The sequence below is a fragment of the Pseudophryne corroboree genome, chromosome 3 (assembly GCF_028390025.1).
Source record: "Pseudophryne corroboree isolate aPseCor3 chromosome 3, aPseCor3.hap2, whole genome shotgun sequence".
Taxonomy (NCBI): Eukaryota; Metazoa; Chordata; class Amphibia; order Anura; family Myobatrachidae; genus Pseudophryne; species Pseudophryne corroboree.
The window spans coordinates 453,815,336-453,837,138 of NC_086446.1; the positions used below are offsets into that span (position 1 = coordinate 453,815,336).

Here is a 21,803-nt window from a genome sequence, read left to right on the forward strand (position 1 = left end):
AATTGACCAACATCGGAATTGGCTTTAAAAGTGATCAAAACTCGCCTTTTTAGTAAATATGGAATTTTGCTCCTGAAATACCAGGGTTTATTTAAGTTGGGTTGTTAAAACCCATAAATTTGGGTTGTATTTCTGCCGACAATGCTTCTACTAGTATGTCTTACTAGTAGAAGCATTGCCCTTTTAAATAACGGGCAGAAACATGACCCACAATGACGGGTTTTACAACCCGACTCTTCATAAATAACCCCCATCCTGTTGCTGTTGATCGAACAAAAAAGATCTTTAGCCAATTTACCCTTTCGTTCTTACCTCGGTCGGATGTCACTGTATAGTACCCAGGGGTGACCTTCATGTCTTGGAATGCCTCCTGTGTGACATGCTTCTCTGTGACTTTTACAATTTCAGGTTCGGCCTCCCGTGGAGCCATTAACACTGTGTCTGTGATTGTGTGATCCTGCCTGAAGACAATTTTGTTATAAGTCAGAGTCATTTACAAGAGAGGGACGCATAAGACTCATGAGTACAATGGTGTCCTCACAGATCAGCAGTAACAGCCTCGTGTCTGATTTTACAGGATTGCATATTTTTAATGATGAGCTTATAATGGTGTGTGGAATGGTGGGGGGGGGGGGGGGGGTTCAACATAATGCAAGATTTCTTCTGCAAAAATGACCCTCATTGCGTGTTTAATGTTTCTGTATAAACAGAAGGAACAAGAAAAACAATAGCGACATCTCTTTGTACCTTTTGCCGGCATTGGACTGCAGCCTAAATGGAAATAAAGAGAGTGACTTCAATCTCATGTATGTAGTGAGGTGAAAATATTATTGTTACACAGAAGGCAGTCTTACCGGAAGGATGTCTGCTTCACCTTGTGAGTTCCAGGTATCACTTTATATACCTCGTTCAGCTAAGGAGAAAGAAGTATGTAGTGAGAATCACCATTCCCTGACATGGGGTCCTGGCCGCCCAAATAGATGTGTGGAGCATGGGTATGCTATAATGTAATGAGGCTTAGTACTCGCCATGGGCAGTATAAAATACGAAGACAACAGGATAGATTCCTTGCCTCAGTTTTCACTTAAGGAGCAGATGTACTAAGCCTTGGAAAGAGATAAACTACCAACCAATCAGCTCCTGACACTTTTTAAACGCAGCCTGTAACATGACAGCAGCTGATTGGCTTGCACTTTAGGGCATATGTACTAAGCTTTGGAGTGAGATAAAGTTGACAGAGATTTAAAAGTACCAGCCAGTCAGCTTCTAACTTCCATGTTACAGGCTATGGAGTCTATGTACTAAGCCTTGGAGAGAAATAAAGTGAACGGAGATAAAGTACCAGCCAATCAGCTCTTAACTACCATGTTACAGGCTGTAATCTCTCTCCACTTTATCACTCTTCAAGGCTTAGTACATCTCCCCCATAGATCTGCAACTTTTAGTCAAAAAATCAAATTGAGAAACTGAGAAAAACAAGTCAGTATTTCAGTGGCAATACTTGGGATAGTAACTTTCAGAAATAACAATAGTAGTACTGTAAGGATCTGGCTGTCAAGTTTTAGTGTGAATATTAAGCGAAATTTCCATTGTTTCTCACCGTTTCCTCAACTTCTCGGCGCAGTTGGTCACATTCCCTTGTCTGAGGCTTGGACAGGTTTTCAGTAAAAAGTCGAGCCAATCGCAGTGAGACGCCATATGGGACTAAAGAAGAGGAGAAGAAAAAAGGATACAGTTTGCTTTCCTTCCCATTCTTACCTATACCACATGCTTATTCTGTTCCTATCTCATCTATTTTTTGTCTCATACCCAACTCCTTAGGGTTCAACTCTCCTTGTGCAGGAGGGGGGCGATGAACATTGTTTGTGATCTTCCATCTAACAGTGTCCCCGCCTTTCAAGCTGCCAGTTCTTGCAAGAGGCGTGTTCAGGTAATCAGATGCCATCAGACTTTGCCGTAGCATGTAGTGGTCTTCCTTAAATCCCACTGAGCGTCCTAGAGAAAAGAGCAGAGTGTCTATATTGATCTGTAAAGCAACAAACTATCCATTTGAGTTTCAAGTACATCTACAGGTGAGCCGCTGGTACCTGGCTTAGAACAAATAAATGGTAATGGCAATTTTAGTGATTCGCAGGAACAGCTGATTTTCGGATTAGCTGTCTCTGATAAATTGCTCTGGCACTCGCAGTGAATTAAAAACCTAATTCGTATAATGACTAGGCCCCTTGTAATTAGACAGTACCCTAGTAAAATATGTCTTGGATAATAAAATCTTCTATTAAGTGGGATAGAAGAGATGTTTTAAGCCTTGGAGAGTGATAAAGTGGACAGAGATAAAGTGGTCATGTTGGTCAGGTTACCCCTTACCTTGTCCACAGCAGGGCAGTAGAGCTAGACAAGCCTGTAAAAAAATATAATAAAAAAGAAACATGGTTCAAAACTGCGACATAGGGACAATAATTAATTTATTGAATGCGAAGTACATAAAGTCTAGACTTTTTAAAATACTGTAACGATTTGTTTTGGGCATTACACTATAATTCAAGTGGTGTAAAGAATCTGCTAACAGGCCACGTGCATTTTTTTTTTTTTTTTCCAATTATTTTCTTCTAAGGTAAGTCCTTTCCAACCCCTTGTGTTTCCTATATTATTCTGTACTTTCCAGTGTTATCCTTACTTCTTCAGCATCTTAGATTAATTATACCCCTCCAGCACTGTCTGCTGTCACAAGTCTCATTGTTACCTTGCAGCAGGCACAGTATTTCCAGCACAGCAGAAGTAACAGGCCAAGGAGGAGCATCAGGAATATGAGGAGAGGAATGAGCCAAAGAAAGGCACCCGGAGGGCACTCTGTAGATGACAAGAGGAATTTCTGCTATGAGCATGTATCTGCCAGAAAGGAGTAAGTGCACTAAGAACGATGGGCAGTGGATACAGAATGGGAAACGCTTCTGACCTTTTTTTTCCTGCACCATCACAGTGTAGTTAGATAATACGGAACCTATTCCCTCAACCGTGTAATGATAGGTACAGTCGTCCTCTTCATCACGGAAAGAGCATTTCTCTGTCCTGTCATCAACTACCAGGAACAGGAAGAGGTAGAGAAAACATTGAGAACATGTCAGCAACTGGAACTGTGATTGAAGTGCAATTATAACATAATATCTCCATGATGTTTGCTGTATCACACCTAGAATAACAGATTCCATGTTCACAGGGCTAGAGGCAGCTATCTATATGACTGTACCTTTTGTGAGCTCATCCACCATCTTTATCTTGATTTCGCAGCCTTCACATGTTTTGCCCTTCTTCTCTCCAGTGCCCCACGCCTGGCACTGCACACATGTTCTTACATCCTCACATGCTCCCAATAGGCGCTACTCATACACAGCAATAACAGAACATTATATTAGTCATATAGCCATATAAAATATATAAGATTCATATTACTAGGTGTCTGAAATTAATTCAGTATTCATATTACTAGGTCCTTATGCTTCGTTCCCATGTGTTTACATTACAGCTATGCACTAGAACATGTTTAATGTGTCCTAAATGCTATGAGTACAAAACGCCTCATAGTTCTTGTATGTAGGCATGTAAAGTCCTTACTATACAATGACAATAGCCAGACTTTAACATTGCCAGGCTTTTTCCAATTGTCAGTGGGTTTTTTGCTTATGATTTTTTTATATTTTATTTTATTTGAGGATATTCTTTAATATTTTTGTTTACATTAGCTTCCACAATTCATCAATGCATCATACATATTTTATATGTGGCATTAGGTGAGCTGCCACTGTGCAGAGTGCTGTATGTCCAGGTAGTCATACTTGTTGCATGAGGAAAACACAATGAATCTTCTTTGGGCCTGCAGTGGACATACCAATGAGCTACTAAATTCACACATGGCGTCTGTGAATTGGAACTCGGAGTCACACTGGCAGCGTCCGCACACACACCTCCCTCGGTTGTTACACAAACCCTGCAGATAGAGAGATTGTATCAGATTAGTCTTACATTTCGATGCTGTACTGTATGTTAGCCTCCTAAATCAATCATTTTTAATGCCACAAAATTACCGAATAAAAACAATCACACCAATATTTTACTACGCTTGGTTTTCAGCATGATGTAAGATATCACTTTGGACTCTAGTATGCATTTTCTTTCCATGCTCATTCACCACTCTCGAAAAACCCTTGCCCCTCCCCCCCTTACTTTTACCCATACTCACCCCATTCCTATCCAGGCAGGTCTGATTGCTGATTGGGCACTCACATCCAGGTCCTTCCCATCCAGACTTACACACACAGGCTCCCATGTAACAATGTCCTCTATCTACAAGATACAAGAATCACATGTTGAGCTTGACATTGTTCTTGCAGCTCATATTCTAATGGTTAGTTACGCCATATCCGATGCTACACTGTTATAAGTCTGCATTGCCATGGCGGCAAAATCTCAAATGAAGACAGATTTTTCCCTATGGTTTTAAAATGCAAATTCCCTGCTTGTTGATTATAACAATGGCATGAGTCTTTAATGTATTGTTATTTATCCTTTTGCCTCTTCTTAGACAGTTTTACCGTCTTACATCTGCAGGCTACAGTGGCTATTTCTTTATTGTGTACTACAGATATGCCCCCATACACTGTTGCTGTAGTCGCTGCAAATAGCACATTTCAGTGCGCCAGGTCCATAGTGCCTTTCTCACTTAAAATGTGCATTGAAGCGACACAACTATATTGCAAGCTTGCACTGACCAATTTGATGTGCGACATTTGTATATGTGTGTGTGACTGAGACTGAATCTGTGCATGAAGCGTTATGATTCAGCGACCGTGTTTTTTTCTCATGCCAAGTTTGGTTATGCTTCATCTGAGACTTTGTATGCATTTAAAACTGATTCCTGTGCAGGTAAAGTCACAGCTCAGCGTCTCTGACACGCTCTGAGTGGTATTTTGCTTCGTCTGCGAATAAGATGCTAAATTTCAAGAAAAAGACGGTATATCTCAGCCGCACCAGGCGTCTAGCGCCATATATGTGATATATGGGGTCTATTTACGAAGCCTTGGACGGAGATAAAGTGAACGGAGATAAAGTATCAGCCAATCGGCTCCTGTAATTTTTCAAACCCAGCCTGTGACAAGGCAGTTAGGAGCTGATTGGCTGGTACTTTATCTCCATTCACTTTATCTCCATCCAAGGCTTAGTAAATATAGACCCCAGTGATACTAGGTGTATGAGGACCCATCTGTATGTGCTCCAATTCCTTTATGACACTCAACCACTTGAGTTGTGTACACTATACAATAAGTTCCAATCTACATGAGCTACTTTAGAACTAGATCCTAAGAGACACCACTCATTTCTGTGGGAGAACAAAGAGTGCCTTGTGTGATGGCCTATAAAAGCAGTGACACCTATCAGCTACAAGGCAGCAGCTGCAGAGTAACCAACAGTGCTCTTACCATTGCACATGAAGCCGCTTGTACGTGGGCACTGGAAATTATTGAACTGGCAGAATTCCCCTTGATACTGGTGGTCTGTGGATTCCGAGTAACACTGGCAAGCCCCACACAGGCACTCTCCTTGTCCTGAGCAGATTTCCTTGTGTCCAGGAGCCACGCATGACTGGCTGTCTATGGTTTGCCCAGATGAACAATTACAGAACTCTCCCCTCCTGGGAAACACAAGAATATATCACCTGAGCAAACTCACAATCTATAATATGTTATCATTTATCCTTCCCAAAAAAATGACTATACAATCAGAGCTCAGACACAGGCCTAGTAAGAATAAATCCAACTGTTACCTTCATATATTAACAAGATAATCAGACACAAAAACAAAACTATATATACAAATCTATATCCAGGGCAGATTAACACTATCTTTATCATATGTAATAAAAGGCTAACGCTGCTTCTCACCTCATTGGGTGAATTCAAGTATTTTGCACGCCGGCGGCCACTAGATCGCGCCGGATGGAGCAATTCAAGTGTTGCTCCGTTCAGGCACGCACAGCCGCCACCACTGACATTACTGTTATGTTGTTCCGTCACTTTGATGGGCTAGTAACCAGTACATATATAATAACTAAAATCCAGGGATTATTTAGCATATTCATAAAGAGATGCCACATTCTACAAAACCACATCCATATACAGTATAAGCAGAAACAAATATAGAAAATGCACAAATTGTAGTGTTCTATATGTCCATAGAGCAAAGCTCAACAATTATCTTACCAGGTGCCCTTGCACTCACACTGTCCACATACAAAGTTCCCATTTCCATTGCACTTTAGAGAATTTACTTCTTTTTGCTACAGATGGAAAAAAAATAAAAGGTGAAACCCAGGAATAAAGAAAAAACAACAGAATGACAGCCACCAAATCCCTAGTCTTCTTCTTAATAAGAGGTTCTTCTTCTTAATAAGAGGTTTGACAGGTTTTGGCCCCCTTTTCGACCATCTCAGTTCGACTTTAAAAAAAGTTGAATGAGATGGGGACTGCAGCGCCGGAGACGGGGAGAGTCGAGGCGGGGACGGGGTGAGCAACGCTGGAGGACAGCCGTCGCTCACAGCAGCGTCCACCCGTCTCCAGCAAGCGATATCTCGCTTGCTGGAGCCGGGTGGACGCTGTGGTGAGCGGCGGCTGTGAGAGAGGGGGAGACGGAGAGCGGCGGCGAGAGAGGGGGAGACGGAGAGCGGCGGCTGCTGTGAGAGAGGGGAAGAAGGGGAGCGGCGGCGGCTGTGATGGGGAACGGAGCGGCGGCTGTGAGACAGGAGGGACGGGGGAGAGCCGCGGGCAAATGGGGGAGAGCAGCGCTACAGCATTGGCTATATAGCCGCTGCTCTAGTGCTGCTCTCACCCGTCTGCCCACGGCTCTTCCACCCCCCCACACTCCCCCCCCCCCCCCCCCCCCGGCATCTCAATTTGACTTTTGTAAAGGTCGAATTGAGATGTCCATTGAATACGCCAGGTCGGATCCATTCCGACAAATGAATGTCGGAATTGATCCGACTTCAATTGAATATACCCCTATGACATCTAATGGAATATGGAGAGCAGGGAACTTTCTGTGTTTGTAGAAAGGCTTATGTGACAGTACTCTAAGCATACTAACACATGCATAATTGTCCTGATATAGAGATGAACATGTGACCATTCACATGTACACATATGTACGCAACTTGTTCCGTGTAAGCAATGCGGGTGCACATATGCCCAATTTGTGTTCAACACTGCAAACAGGCCCTATACATACATCTATATCTCAAGTCTACAGAACATACACACTCACCAGCTCACAAGGACACACATCACACAAGACGGAGGCATCAATCTGCAGGCCATTTGTAAATGTGGATGGCTTGAGGATGACATTGCCTGATTGGTCCTTCATGGGAAGGTTACAAACATTCTGCCCACCCACTTGCTCCAGAGCCTTCACATTAACCTTGAATGTCCCCTGAAAGAAGCAACAAATAAAGTCATTTTGTCATTATCCACTTTCCTACATAATGATCATGATGTACAATAACTACTAAAACTAAACAGTTTATTTAAGAAGTTCCATAAAATAATTTTAATTAATCCTAATATGCTTCCAGCTATTGCTTTTGTCTTGTGATACTCACCACTTCACCACGGGTCACCTGGAAAGACCCAGCCTCAGTCAGTTTTGCGGTTTCTGATGAGACTGTAATATTCAAGGAACGTGGAGTGTTATCATCTCTGATGTCCATCCTGGAGCGGATTTGCTACGAATAAATTTAATGTTAGTACAGATTATTTAAAAATTCAATCAAAACATGATGCATAAAGTGCATCTATCACCTATTCACAATCATGGAAGCAGCCATTTAATGTCCTTGAGAATTTAACCTTATTTAACCTTACGTCACTGATTTCCTAAGCTGAACCATACAGGCATATAGCTTTAAAGTTTATGCCGCAGTGATACAACACACAACCAGCAATAATAATCTGAAGTATGCCCAACTTTCAGTACAAAGTGGCAGCAATCCACATTCACACACTATTATTAACTAACATTTATATCATGCACTTTATTTACTTCAATTTATATCAACACTTGAGTCCATGAATATTTATTTTCCTTTCAACTGATTGAAAAATATCCACATCCAGACTGAAACATTGCATAGTATAAACTGACGTAGTATATACAGACTCAGTAGTGCAAAGATTCACTGCTACAAGGTGATAGGGATTGCGGGGACAGCTAATCTTTGGATCAGGGGCCTAATTCAGAGTTGATCGCAGCAGTAATTTGTTAGCAGTTGGGTAAAACCAGGGCCCTCATTCCGAGTTGTTCGCTCGCTAGCTGCTTTTAGCAGCATTGCACACGCTAAGCCGCCGCCTACTGGGAGTGAATCTTAGCATAGCAGAATTGCGAACGAAAGATTAGCAGAATTGCAAATAGAAATTTCTTAGCAGTTTCTGAGTAGCTCGACACTTACTCCTACACTGCGATCAGTTCAGTCAGTTTCGTTCCTGGTTTGACGTCACAAACACACCCAGCGTTCGCCCAGACACTCCCCCGTTTCTCCAGCCACTCCCGCGTTTTTCCCTGAAACGCCTGCGTTTTTCCGCACACTCCCATAAAACGGCCAGTTTCCGCCCAGAAACACCCACTTCCTGTCAATCACACTCCGATCACCAGAACGATGAAAAATCTTCGTTAGGCCGTGAGTAAAATACCAAACTTTTGTGCTAATTTACTTGGCGCAGGCGCACTGCGAACATTTCGCATGCGCAGTTTGCGACTAATCGCTCCGTTGCGAAAAAAAACTAACGAGCGAACAACTCGGAATGACCCCCCATGTGCACTGCAGGGGGGGCAGATGTAACATGTGCAGAGAGAGTTAGATTTGGGTGTGGTGTGTTCAAACTGAAATCTAAATTGCAGTGTAAAAATAAAGCAGCCAGTATATACCCTGCACAGAAACAATATAACCCACCCAACATAGGTTTAATAGGTATTAAACATCCATCATTCAGTCGGCCATCTGCAATGGAGTGACACCTAGTAACAGAAGTCCTCTCTTACCTTGAAAGCCTCTTCCAGCAGCTGCACTATGTTAGAAGAATCCTCCTGCAGCTCTCCAATTTCAGACACCTTAAAGTACTTGCTTAATTTCTATGAGAAAAAAAAAAGATTCTACATTTGATTTGGACTAGGACAGCAGGGTCAATTTTTATCATCAATATATGGGATAAACTATACACCGTGGAATATTTGTGGCACTGACAGCTTTTTACCACTGACTGGGAATCAGTTTGTATCAAATTTTACTTTATTGTTTCCTGATAGCTATTATATATATATCTCAGAAAGTAAATATGCAGAAAAGCACAAAATAAGATTACTGAAGCACAGCGATTCCAGAAATTAATACACATTAAAAGTCCTCCAGTATTATTTATGGGTTAAATGTACAAAATACATGTTGCCATTCTACACATTGACATTATGAATGTTGACATAATACACCTAACCCTATAGATTGTGCACAGCATAAAATTCCCCAGGAGACAGGCTTTGGCTGAATGTGTATAGTATACTGATGTTTTCTTGTGTAGCAACCTTTGTCTGTGTTAGCATGAGTAATATCAGACATACAAAACGCGGTATTAGCCTATTGTGGCATTATATTTTGGATACATCATTTATGGGAATCCTGACTAAAATGACGGCTTCCACCAACTTCCATGTACCACTTACATCATAGTAGCTGTAGGAATAATCGGTGACAGCAAAGATTGGTATGATGTTATTCTTTGCAAGAAGTCGAACAAGAGTGGGAATTGATGGATAATCCTGATAGGTGTCATAAGTATAAAGGCCAGTTTGATCCAGATGGCACTGCTCATCATTTCTCCTCAGTATCCCATCTAGGACGTTCATTCCATCAGCCTCATAATGAAACGCTGACTCCGTGGAGAAGACCAGGATGTGAGTGCTTCCCTGTCTCCATCCGATTTGATTCTGTGGGGAGACATCTTGTTACTATAGGCGTAAAGCAGTATCACGGCACTCTCATAATGCATTCAGTCCTACATTTTCTTACATTGCCCATTATGACAAGCTGAGAGCTTAATCTCTCCATGATGCAGGATCACTGGGATACACCACACGGCTCCAGCTCTGGGCCTAATGCCCACAGCTAGTCAATTACTGGGCAATTTCCGCTCACAGTAACCCTGAGGCTAACTTGCTTTAACCCATAGCTCCTGGGTTAAGTGCCCGTAGTTATGGAATTATCCCACACGGTAAACTCCAGGGGGGGCACTTATCTGAGTTAAAGTGCACCCTCTGGGGTTTACTGCACGGTGTTGCGACAGTAATCAAAAAGCAGAGCTACAGGCAAGGCTAACTGACTCTGCCCAATAAAATGTAAATTCATGGTCAGTGCTTTTTGAAACAAATTACATGTTATAATAAATGTTGTAGAAATATTTTACAGTATAATAACCATTTAATATACATGAAAGTTATTAACAGTTATTTATATAGCGAACACATATTATGCCGCACTTTACAGATAATGGTTAGTAATTCACAGCAATCCCTGCCCCAGTGGAGCTTACAATCTATATATCATACCCAGGGCTGTAACTAGGTGTGTGAGGAGTGTGCTCCGCCCATAGCGCTGCAGGGTAGGGGGCCCTGTTGGCAGCACTTGTCAATTATGAATGATCCAATTACTTTCACTTGCAGCTTCCCCTCTTTTTGAATCCCAGCATCTCCTGACCGTCCCTGTCTCCTACGCCCACCCCTTCTGTTATTAATACCTATACAGCATTCATGGACTTGACTTGAGAGCACTTTGTTGTTCAGTTGCACTGTCCTTTATTACATTTCGGGATGCTGACATGCCCAGGGTTCAAACCCATTGCCTATTACATTGCAGTCGGACCCTTTATTTATTGAGCTATCTGCCTTTGCATAGAAGACTAGAGAATTCCAAGCTGGTGAGTGTTAACTATTTAAAGCTTACCTTGAACTTTGTGAAGGGGTGATCAGCATTGTGGCTGGGCAGATCTATGTAGCATGTGGCTACAAGAGATTGGATGTGTGGCTGTACACTTCATGGATATGCTCGAGTGCGTGTGTGTTGGAAGGGGCATTATAGCATGGGCTTTTTTCTGGGGTCAATATTGTCATGCATCATCCTCGCGAGGCATGCGCCTTATAGCTCTATTGGAAAAATGTGTGTGTGTGTGGGGGGGAGGTGGGGGGGCAATTCTCTTTCTGGCACAGAGCACCAAAAAGACTAGTTACGGCTCTGATCATACCACTTGTCAGGGCTGGCTCTACCATTAGGCAGCTTTAGGCGGCTGCCTAGGGGCGCCAGCCACTGAAGGGCACCACTGAATTCATTTACAGGGGCAAACGAAGGATCTAGTCAGTGGGGTTTCCATATGTATGTGTGTATATGTGCAAATATATATCTATATACTGTGTATATATATATATATATATATATGTATACACACACACACACACACACATATATATATTATATATACATATATATAGTCAAGAATAGGCAGCGGCACTCAGGGACTTCCATAGTGAAAAAGCTGTATTGAACAAGTCACAAAAACAAACCAACGTTTCGAGGCTTGTGGCCCCTTTTTCAAGGTAAACACGGGGCCACGTGCCTCGGAATGTCGGTTTGTTTTTGTGACTTGTTCAATACAACACACATACATAGATACATACACAGAAACTTGACATACTGTATACATATTGCATATACAGTACTGTACCATGAGGGTCCGGGAGGCGGGAACAGACGGGTGGCACTGTGTGGACGGAGGGAGCTTCTATGGCAGAGCATGTGCAGCCAGCAGCTCCCCCAGGACATTCTCCATGCTACATAACTCTCTGCAGCTACAGCTCCGCTGTCGCGTACGCGATCACGGATTTTACTGAGTCGGAGACACTCCATTATTATGAAATAGTGGCAACCCCAAGCACAGCCTTCGCAAAGGCATGGGTAGAGCAGCTGAAGAGGTTAGTGCTGCTTACTGATATTGAGCAGTAGACTGGTAGTCTCAAAGGACATCACTGACTGCGGTAACTTGTTCTATTCCTAGATGCTCGTCCTGTGTGTCTGACCAGTTACTTCTCTAAACTGATGAACATGGAGGCTTTTAGCATCCTCCTTGTTTGCAAAAAATCGAATTTCAATGTGACCCACTGCAAACAGGGGTTAATGACCAAGCCTACAAGGGTCCAGAGCGCAGTTGCAGTTATGACTTCTGTTATTATATAGTGCCACTAAGTGACTATAGCGCAGTACAGGGAAAACATTACATTGAAACACAATCAATTAAATCTAAAAAGTACAAAGAGACCATGCAAGGGGATTAATTAAACTGTGAAATAATAAAGGGATAAACTGAGTGACATTAAAACAGTATCACTCAGTGACCCAGTTACACTGGGTGAGCAGACAGAAAGGATTGTAGACATAGTCCATGAGTGGGGAAGCACTGGAGACAGAGACAGTGCAGGGAGACTAGTAGAGGGTGGAGGGCCCTGCTCATGACTAGCTGATAGACCACACACAGCGGTAATGATCATTGATTTATTGCTTTCTATAATGGTAATAACTTCCTTACCGTGCACACAGCTGTCTGAAGGATGGCATCAAACCCACCCTCAGGAGCATCCAGATTTCCAGAGATTCTTTCTTTCTTTAACTCATCTCTGAAGTAATTAATATTGTCTGTGAGGCGGATGACGTTCTTGAAAGAGAAAGGGGGAGTGCTGTCGGGCCAAGGCTGCTTCAGTCTGCAACGGAAATCCCACCATACAATTTAGTTGTCACTCCTCCACGGCTCGCGATTCCCATGATAAACGGAATTCATTACCATGACCAGCATTCATAATGTATTGTATGTCCTAAACAACACAACTAATCGTATAATTAACTAAAGATCATAATATAGTCATATTAGAGTGCACAAACATACAGCCGATTTGTGGGTCGAACCAACATTCATAAGAATGCAGCTGACAACATTAGTAAATTCATTGATTGTGTTCTCATGAAAAAATAAACCTTCCAGAAAGGCATTACTTCCACCTCCACTGGAGCAAAAGTGGTGGGAATGGCGGTCCTGTAGGAAGATACATTATACATACATCTGTCCTGAGGTAGTTAAACACAAAGCAATGGACACTTGATACGTGCACATCTTAAATTGTTTATTTTGTTATACATTCTATTCTATTTTGTTTTTATTACATTTTATTTTTATTTTAGATTTAGGAATGCATTTGCTACTTTGTTAACGCTCTCTCCTGTATATCTATAACACACATGGAGAAGGTCAGAAAAGATCACTGACAACTGCTAATTGTATTTAACTTAATTAAACTTAAGTAAGCTATATGATTTCTGCTAGTGTATTTTATTGCCATTTAACTAATAAAAGGGAGGGGACGTTTAGGTTTAGGCCGTGGGAGGAGTGGGTTAGGGTTATGCTGTGGGAGGGAACGGTTGGGGTTAGGTCGCGGAAGGGGTGGGTTAGGGTTAGGTTGCAGGGGGCGAGGTGGATGGTGGTTTTAAGATTAGGCTGCGAGTGGGGATGGTTAGGTTTAGGCTGTGGGAGGGGTGGGTTAGGGTTAGGCTGTGGGAGAGGACGTTAGGATTAGGCTGCAGGAGGGGTGGGTTAGGGTTAGTCTGTGGGGGGGGGGGGTTGTTAGGGTTAGGCTGTGGAAGGAGGTAGGTTAAGGTTAGTCTGCGAGTGGGGACAGATAGGGTTAGGCTGTGGGACAGGTGGATTAGGATTAAAATACTCACTGGGATCCGCTGGGATTTTGCTCATCGGGATTCCACTACCAGAATCCTAACCGTCAGCATGCTGTGCCTAACCCGATACAAAGATTGTAGGCTAAATGGCCTACACCCTGACAATTATACTAAATGGTGCAAAGAGGTCATTTGTGTAACCCATAACTTTCATTAGTCTGACTGCACTTGTCTGCAGTAGGTGAAAATCTGTCGTATTAGTTACTACTGCATGCGATTGTTCTTTGCACTGTTATTTATTTATTTAAAAAAAAATCCCCACCATCTTCCTTTACCACATGTTCTATACCATACAGATTCAAAACATGGACTCCTAAGATCACAGTTCTCTCCACTCTTACAATGAACCACATCGTGCCATCCCTTCTTATAACTGTCACATGTTTTATTTAATTTCATTATAGGAACGAACCATTATCTGTCCCACTTACTTCTCCAGTCTCATGTCTGTCTGAGGAACAGTCACTTTATCTACAAATTTCCCGAAGCCGATAGTGTAATTACTGGAGAGCGTGCTGACCACATCAGCTGTTAAGATAGAAAAAAGACAATAATACAAATGTTGTTCACAATCTTCTTTTTCATACTAATATGTACTAAAAGATTTCCCAGTCTCTTTTATCACTGGTCACTTAATGATTCCTTTACCCCCTACATGTCTGCTCAGCCCTCCCTCCATTCTCCTCTATCTTTATTTAGTCTTCCATTCTGTTCCATCCCAGTTAACCACAGACTGTCTACTGTTCTGTTACTGTACCCCTTAGCTTGCCCCATCATTTGTTCTGTTTTGTTACTTTCCGATTACCTGAGAGGTACAGTACTTACCCAAGTTATCACCCATTTTCTTAAGATTTTCCAAATCGTCAGACATTGAGTAGGAGAAGTCCATCAATATGTATAGATCCACAGGAGTATCCAAGGGCTCAAACACACGGAAGTCAAAGGTGTGTTCCTCACCAGCACGCAGTCGCATGGACATTCGCTGGGGATAGACTTGCGTTTTACTTACTCTGGTGTTAATTTCTTCTCTCTGCAAATAAATTAACGCATTACAATCGGGTACCATCTTTGAGCAGTAGTGTGCAGGTTATGGCTAGAATGTAGGTATGTACTAAGGTGAAGAAGATTGCCGTAGGTAACATCTACCTCTAACACTAGCTTGTGTAGAACTACAAGTGACATCATCCTTTGCATGCTGGGACTTGTAGCTGCATAACTGCTGGAGAGTAACAGTTGGACTACCTGAAGTACATTCCATACTATAGGGGAGATTTAACCAAGCTTACAGAGAGTTAGTGTGGGGCCACACATAGTGGCCAAGCGGGTCCCGTTCAGCGGGACCCGCTTGGCCGCAAGGAGACTGCACACAGGCACCTATGCAGGCGCCCACATATGTGCAGCAGTCCCGCCGCTGCAGGGTCCGACTGGCAGGACAACGGGATTTTAATTGCACTGTGTTCCATTGAAATCCTGTGTGTCACTGGCCGTATCCTGTTCTGCGTGATTCCGCTGAACAGGATCCGTGTGCACACAGAACCCCCTTCCCGGCCAAGCGGGGCCCGTTCAGCGGGACCCACTAGGCCGCTACGTGCGGCCCAGACCTTACACTGGAGAGAGAAAAAGTACTAACCAATCAACTTCTGTCATATTACAGGCTGTGTTTGAAAAATGGCAGTTAGGAGGTGATCGGTTGGTACTCCACTTTATGGGGGAGATTCAATTCTTTTCACCCCTTTTCACACACATTCTTTTTCTGCCCTCAGGGGCATGGTATCATTATTTCAGCTTGCTACCTCCGGAGTAGGGAGGCACCCAACCCTTTACACAGCTAAACCTGATTACTATGGGCGCTATATGCGCAATAACGGAGATCATTTTAGAAGGAAATTGGGTGTGATATGTCATTTGAATCTCACCCAAAGTCTCTCCAATCTATGATAAATCACGACCCAAGTTTCATAACAGAGACAAGAATTCCAGTAGGGCATATGCAAGTGTAGGGATGGACTATTGGGATGTGTTACTATATCTCACCAAGAGAGTTTGGATATCACTCTCCATGTAAACAATTCCGGCTTCACTGCATCCATACTCAATAAGATTGTCCCGCAGGTCACAGCGAGCACTATGAAAACCCTGAAAGAAATAAGACAGTACAGAATGATGATCATTCCCTTTATGTGCCACCATACCGGTTATGAAATATGAATTTACATTCTTGAAAGGAGTTAACTTATTGTCACAAAAACATAATTTTCTTTTTTTCAAATATGTTTATTAAGAGATGTCACACACACATGGCAACATATGAACAGCAAAAAGTGTAGGATATCACAAAACACCACTGTTCCAACATAATCCAAAATAGACAATAGCAGAACAAACATAATTTTTTTTAAATAATTGTTTTTAATTTTTTGTGTCACATACAGGGAAACAAAAGAACAGCTGATGACGTTACACCCAGATAAGATATTTAACAAGTATGTAATGTGGGAAGTATGGTTGGCGGGGTGAAATGAGAGGCAGAATGGTCAGACTATAGGCTCCACTTGGCTAAGGGAGAAGAAGAGATAGATATGGAATACTGAAATCCGACAGTCTCCAATTCAAAGCTGTGTTGGATAGTGAGGATTATTTTGGACAAGGGGGGAGGGTGTCAGATCCTTTCCATTATTGGGCCAGGACCACTCTCGTAAATATAAATATATGGACAATTACATATTTGGTATGTGATGGGACCGATGGAGGAAAATAATGCAAGAATGCAATTTCAGGAAGGTGGGGTAGCAATTCTGAAGTTACCTGGGTAATTACGTTACAGACTCCATAATCCATATTCTAATATAAAAATATGATTTTTAAACACCATTATTATTTTTATGTTTGTTTATTGTTGAAAACAATTTTTTGAAATAGTGGTAAGAGAGCTTTTATTTGATGGTTTTAGATTACGCAAGCTGCAATTGCAGTAATATACTGTACTACTTGGTGTAATCAGTAAATCCTTTATAAGGTATTTTGCAACATTTCTGGGAAAGCCCATGCAACGCGCAGACCCTGACTTAGATAGGTTAATAACATGCTCTGTTAGTATAAATTCATGCTACCACTATTTGATTTGTTATGTTAATTGTTGCCTATGTATATCTCAGTTTTTGTTTTTTATATATACACACTTTAATATGAATTCTTATATATATATATATATATATATACGGGATGCGGTCATGTGACCTGCGCTCGGATGCCGACGCCGGAATCCCAAGCGATCACAATGCTGCACAATGGAAAGAGATTGAGATTCTAGAGCATCTTACCTCATCTATACAATAGGAACAACCCTTGTCCACTCGAACACATTCCGTGCAGGTCTTTGCTCTGGAGGCAATACAGCGATTAACTGTGATGACCAAGATAAAAAGGATGAGGTACATTACAAGAAACATACACATACTTACATGCACATTTACATGCATGGAGCTTTAGTTCAATACCAAATCAAAGAAAAAATAAACTAAATCATATCTTTTACCAGATAATCCCAATGAAAATTTGTGGATCCTCTGAGATGAAGAAGGATCTCTCAGAAGTGCTACAGCACAGAACTCTGAAACTGACAATGTCTTCCTATAGGCTGAATCACCAGTTCAGATCTGTGCAATTTCACATTAACTCAATGTTCATTTCTCACCACATAGGGCAAGATATATCAATGATTGCATTTGTAATCTCCCTCTCCGGGGAATGTTGCGTATAGTACTCCATAGGCTACAACAGCTAATACCATCTAATGATGGAGTTAGCTATTGGGCACAAGCTCCTGAAAGTTACATTATATAGGCTGTGGTTCCTAGTATTACATATGGGGGCTGATTCAGACCTGATTGCTGGGCTGCAAACTTTGCTGTCCTGCGTTCGGATAGTCGCCGTCTCCAGGTGGAGTGTAAACTTGCTGTGCAAGTGTGCGATCCCATGTGTACGCAGAGCTGCAAAAATCCACTTTGTGCAGTCTCTGCGCAGCCTAGGACTTACTCTTACAGTGCGATGTGAAGAGGCTGATCGGGGCCGGAGCTGACGTCAGACACCCTCCTGAAAACTATTGGACACGCCTGCATTTTTCCGAACACTCCCAGTAAACGGTCAATTGCCACCCACAAACGGCCTCTTCCTGTCGATCACCTTGCGAACGCCCGTGCGTTCGGATTTTTCGCACCATCCCATAGCCGACTGGTGATGCCCTTTGTTGCTGTCCGACACAAGTGTGCATTCCGGTGCATACGCATGCGCAGTTAGGACCTGATCGCCCACTGTGCGAAAACGCACAGCAGTGATCAGGTCTGAATCACCCCCATGATACGGTAATCTGCTGCAAACAGTATTTGTTGTATACGTGTTACTGAAGCTCCCAGTTGAAGCTGAACTTCCCAAAGCAGCCAGGTGACAAGCAGAGTCCCTAGGTAAGGAAAGCTAATGCAGGAGCCACTGACCAATAACAACAGATGGGTAGAGGTACACAGGCGACAAAAGCAGCTGTTACCTTTATCTTCACTCTAAACACCAGTACTTTGCTATACTTCACCCTAGAGAGGCTAGTGTGTGGGAGAGAGCTAAGGCTAAAAGCACTCATTGGCAGCAGATGGAGGATGGAGAGTCTTGAGTCTTCCCTGCCATGTATTGGATAAACAACATGAACAGAGAGATCAACTTACAGGAAAAAATTACGTTAAATAACAAAAACTACCCAGGACTCCTTGTAAAGAGTCACAATGATTGGAGCTGACGGTTAATAAGGAAAGGAAGGGCTTCTTTTTTTCAGTAGTCAAGTGCCCCGTCTTTTGTAAGTGGTGCTTAACTTTACTGTCAGTCTGTGCCCTCCCTGGCTGTATAAGAAAGTGTATTATTCTGTGTTAACTTAGAGTAAATTCATATCTTACCTCTACTTGTGGGACAGTGTCTTAATGTGATCTGACACAAGTCAAAAGTCTAAGAAAGTAATTCTTTAACCTCGTATAACTTAACTGGTCTTGCCTCTTTTTATGAATCCACCAATAAACAAAATGTATTTGGGTGAAGCATATCCACCAAGCTATCTGTCACTCTCCCTTTTAAAATGGCAATCTGCTACAGATGCGAAAGATAGCATGGTGGCCAAGCTGGGTACAATCACCACATCCTGGGCCCAGGCTTCTCTGTGGGCTTGCTGGCAAGGTGTAACCACACCTTCTTTGCACACATCTGCACATATGCATAGTTTACATATAGGCCACTTGACGAGGACCACACACACACACACACACACACACACACACACACACACACACACACACACCGCTGACTCTCAGTGGCCTTGGCATAACATTGTATTTAATTTAATGGCATCACAAAAAAAAATCAACTGTATAGCAAAGCAGACTGGGATCATTTTCTGAGAAAAAAAGAGCTTTCTTTTACAGCCTTTCATCATGTAGCTAAGCTAGATTATTATAATTAAGACATGGAAATTAGAGATGAGCGGGTTCGGTTCCCTGAGAACCGAACCCTACCGGACTTCGCTACCCAAGCCCGGATCCGAGTCCGGCTCGGGTTTTCCCGCCTGACTCGGAAACCAGAAGGAGGCAAAACGCCATCATCCCGCTGTCAGATTCTCGCGGGTTTTGGATTCCATATAAGGAGACGCGCGTCGCCGCCATTTTCATTCCGGCATTGGAGAGTGTAGCGAGAGGATGTGTCTCCGTCCTCAGTGTCTGTGCGGGAGGGAAAGTGGGGTGGCGATTCCAGTGCTGTCTTGTGCTGCTCAGTCCAGTGTAGTGTCTTATGCTGCATCAGTCCAGTGCAGTGGTGCTGTGCTGTGCTGCATCAGTCCAGTGGTGGTGTCTTGTGCTGCATCAGTCCAGTCACAGTGGTGGTGTCCTCTGCTGCCATATGTCCAGTGCTGCTGTATAAGTCCAATCCATTGCAGTGGTGCTGTGTTGTCCTGCATCAGTCCAGTGGTGTGTCCCTGTGCTGTTGTATAAGTCCAGTGGTACTGCCGTATAAGTCCAGTGATTCTACTGTATATGTCCAGTGATACTGCCGTATATGTCCAGTGATACTGCCGTATAAATCCAGTGGTACTGGCTTATAAATCCAGTCCAGTGATACTGCCGTATATATGTCCAGTGATACTGCCATATATTTCCAGGGATACTGACGTATATGTCCAGTGGTACTGCCGTATAAATCCAGTGTTACTGGCGTATAAATCCAGTGATACTGCCGTATATGTCCAGTGATACTGCCGTATATGTCCAGTGATACTGCCGTATAATTCCAGTGATACTGCCGTATATGTCCAGTGGTACTGTCGTATAAATCCAGTGGTACTGGCGTATAAATTTAGTCCAGTGATACTGCCGTATATGTGCAGTGGTACTGGCGTATAAATCCAGTGGTACTAGCGTATAAATCCAGTCCAGTGATACTGCCATATATGTCCAGTGATACAATTCCAGTGATACTGCTATATATGTCCAGTGATACTGCCGTATATGTCCAGTGGTACTGCCGTATAAATCCAGTCCAGTGATACTGCCATATATGTCCAGTGATACTGACATATATTTCCAGTGATACTGACGTATATGTCCAGTGGTACTGCCATATAAATCCAGTCCAGTGATACTGCCATATATGTCCAGTGGTACTGCCATATATTTCCAGTGATACTGCTGTATATATGTCCAGTGGTACTGCCATATAAATCCAGTCCAGTGATACTGCCATATATGTCCAGTCGTACTGCCTTATAATTCCAGTGATACTGCTGTATATGTCCAGTGGTACTGCCGTATAAATCCAGTGATACTGGCGTATAAATCCAGTTTAGTTATACTGCCATATATGTTCAGTGGTACTGCTATATAATTCCAGTGATACTGCTGTATATGTCCAGTGCTACTGCCGTATAAATCCAGTGGTACTGGCGTATAAATCCAGTGATACTGTCGTATATGTCCAGTAGTACTGCCGTATAAATCCAGTGATACTGGCGTATAAATCCAGTGATACTGACGTATATGTCCAATGGTACTGCCGTATAAATCCAGTGATACTGGCGTATAAATCCAGTGATACTGCCGTATAATTCCAGTGATACTGCCGTATATGTCCAGTGATACATCCAGTGGTACTGGCGTATAAATTTAGTCCAGTGATACTGCCGTATATGTCCAGTGGTACTGGTGTATAAATCCAGTGGTACTGGCGTATAAATCCAGTCCAGTGATACTGCCGTATAAGTCCAGTGATACTGCCGTATATGTCCAGTGGTACTGCCGTATAAATCTAGAGGTACTGGCGTATATATCCAGTGGTACTGCCGTATATGTCCAGTGGTACTGCCGTATAAATCCAGTCCAGTGATACTGCCAAATATGTCCAGTGGTACTGCCATATAAATCCAGTGGTACTGGTGTATAAATAAGTTCAGTGATACTGCCGTGTATGTCCACTGGTACTGCTGTATAAATCCAGTGGTACTGGTGTATAAATCCAGTCCAGTGATACTGCCATATATGTCCTGTGGTACTGCCGTATAAATCCAGTGGTACTGGCGTATAAATCCAGTCCGGTGATACTGCCATATAATTCCAGTGATACTGCCGTATATGTCCAATGATACTGCCGTTTATGTCCAGTGATACTGCCGTATATGTCCAGTGGTACTGGTGTATAAATCCTGTCCAGTGATACTGCCGTATAAGTCCAGTGATACTGCCATATATGTCCTGTGGTACTGCCATATAAATCCAGTGGTACTGGCGTATAAATCCAGTCCAGTGATACTGCCATATAATTCCAGTGATACTGCCGTATATGTCCAATGATACTGCCGTTTATGTCCAGTGATACTGCCGTATATGTCCAATGATACTGCCGTTTATGTCCAGTAATAATG

At 42.7% G+C, this 21,803-nt stretch overlaps 1 protein-coding gene across 3 annotated transcripts in view; it reads right to left on the reverse strand.

The window, feature by feature from the left end:
- ITGB4 (integrin subunit beta 4) overlaps positions 1-21,803 on the reverse strand; it is a 131,136-nt gene that overhangs the window by 68,633 nt on the left and 40,700 nt on the right. For all 3 annotated transcript variants that reach the window (XM_063960593.1, XM_063960591.1, XM_063960592.1), the window contains exons 3-24: positions 17,185-17,267; positions 15,899-16,000; positions 14,690-14,894; positions 14,296-14,392; positions 12,669-12,840; positions 9,760-10,023; positions 9,085-9,174; positions 7,649-7,771; positions 7,312-7,479; positions 6,255-6,331; positions 5,475-5,686; positions 4,238-4,341; positions 3,887-3,985; positions 3,248-3,377; positions 2,957-3,079; positions 2,744-2,850; positions 2,368-2,401; positions 1,810-1,995; positions 1,601-1,704; positions 855-913; positions 748-771; positions 313-461 (exon numbers count right to left, since the gene is read on the reverse strand). In XM_063960593.1, coding sequence (XP_063816663.1) covers positions 313-461; positions 748-771; positions 855-913; positions 1,601-1,704; positions 1,810-1,995; positions 2,368-2,401; positions 2,744-2,850; positions 2,957-3,079; positions 3,248-3,377; positions 3,887-3,985; positions 4,238-4,341; positions 5,475-5,686; positions 6,255-6,331; positions 7,312-7,479; positions 7,649-7,771; positions 9,085-9,174; positions 9,760-10,023; positions 12,669-12,840; positions 14,296-14,392; positions 14,690-14,894; positions 15,899-16,000; positions 17,185-17,267 — 2,712 coding nt within the window. The remainder of the gene's footprint in view (positions 1-312; positions 462-747; positions 772-854; positions 914-1,600; positions 1,705-1,809; positions 1,996-2,367; positions 2,402-2,743; positions 2,851-2,956; positions 3,080-3,247; positions 3,378-3,886; positions 3,986-4,237; positions 4,342-5,474; positions 5,687-6,254; positions 6,332-7,311; positions 7,480-7,648; positions 7,772-9,084; positions 9,175-9,759; positions 10,024-12,668; positions 12,841-14,295; positions 14,393-14,689; positions 14,895-15,898; positions 16,001-17,184; positions 17,268-21,803) is intronic.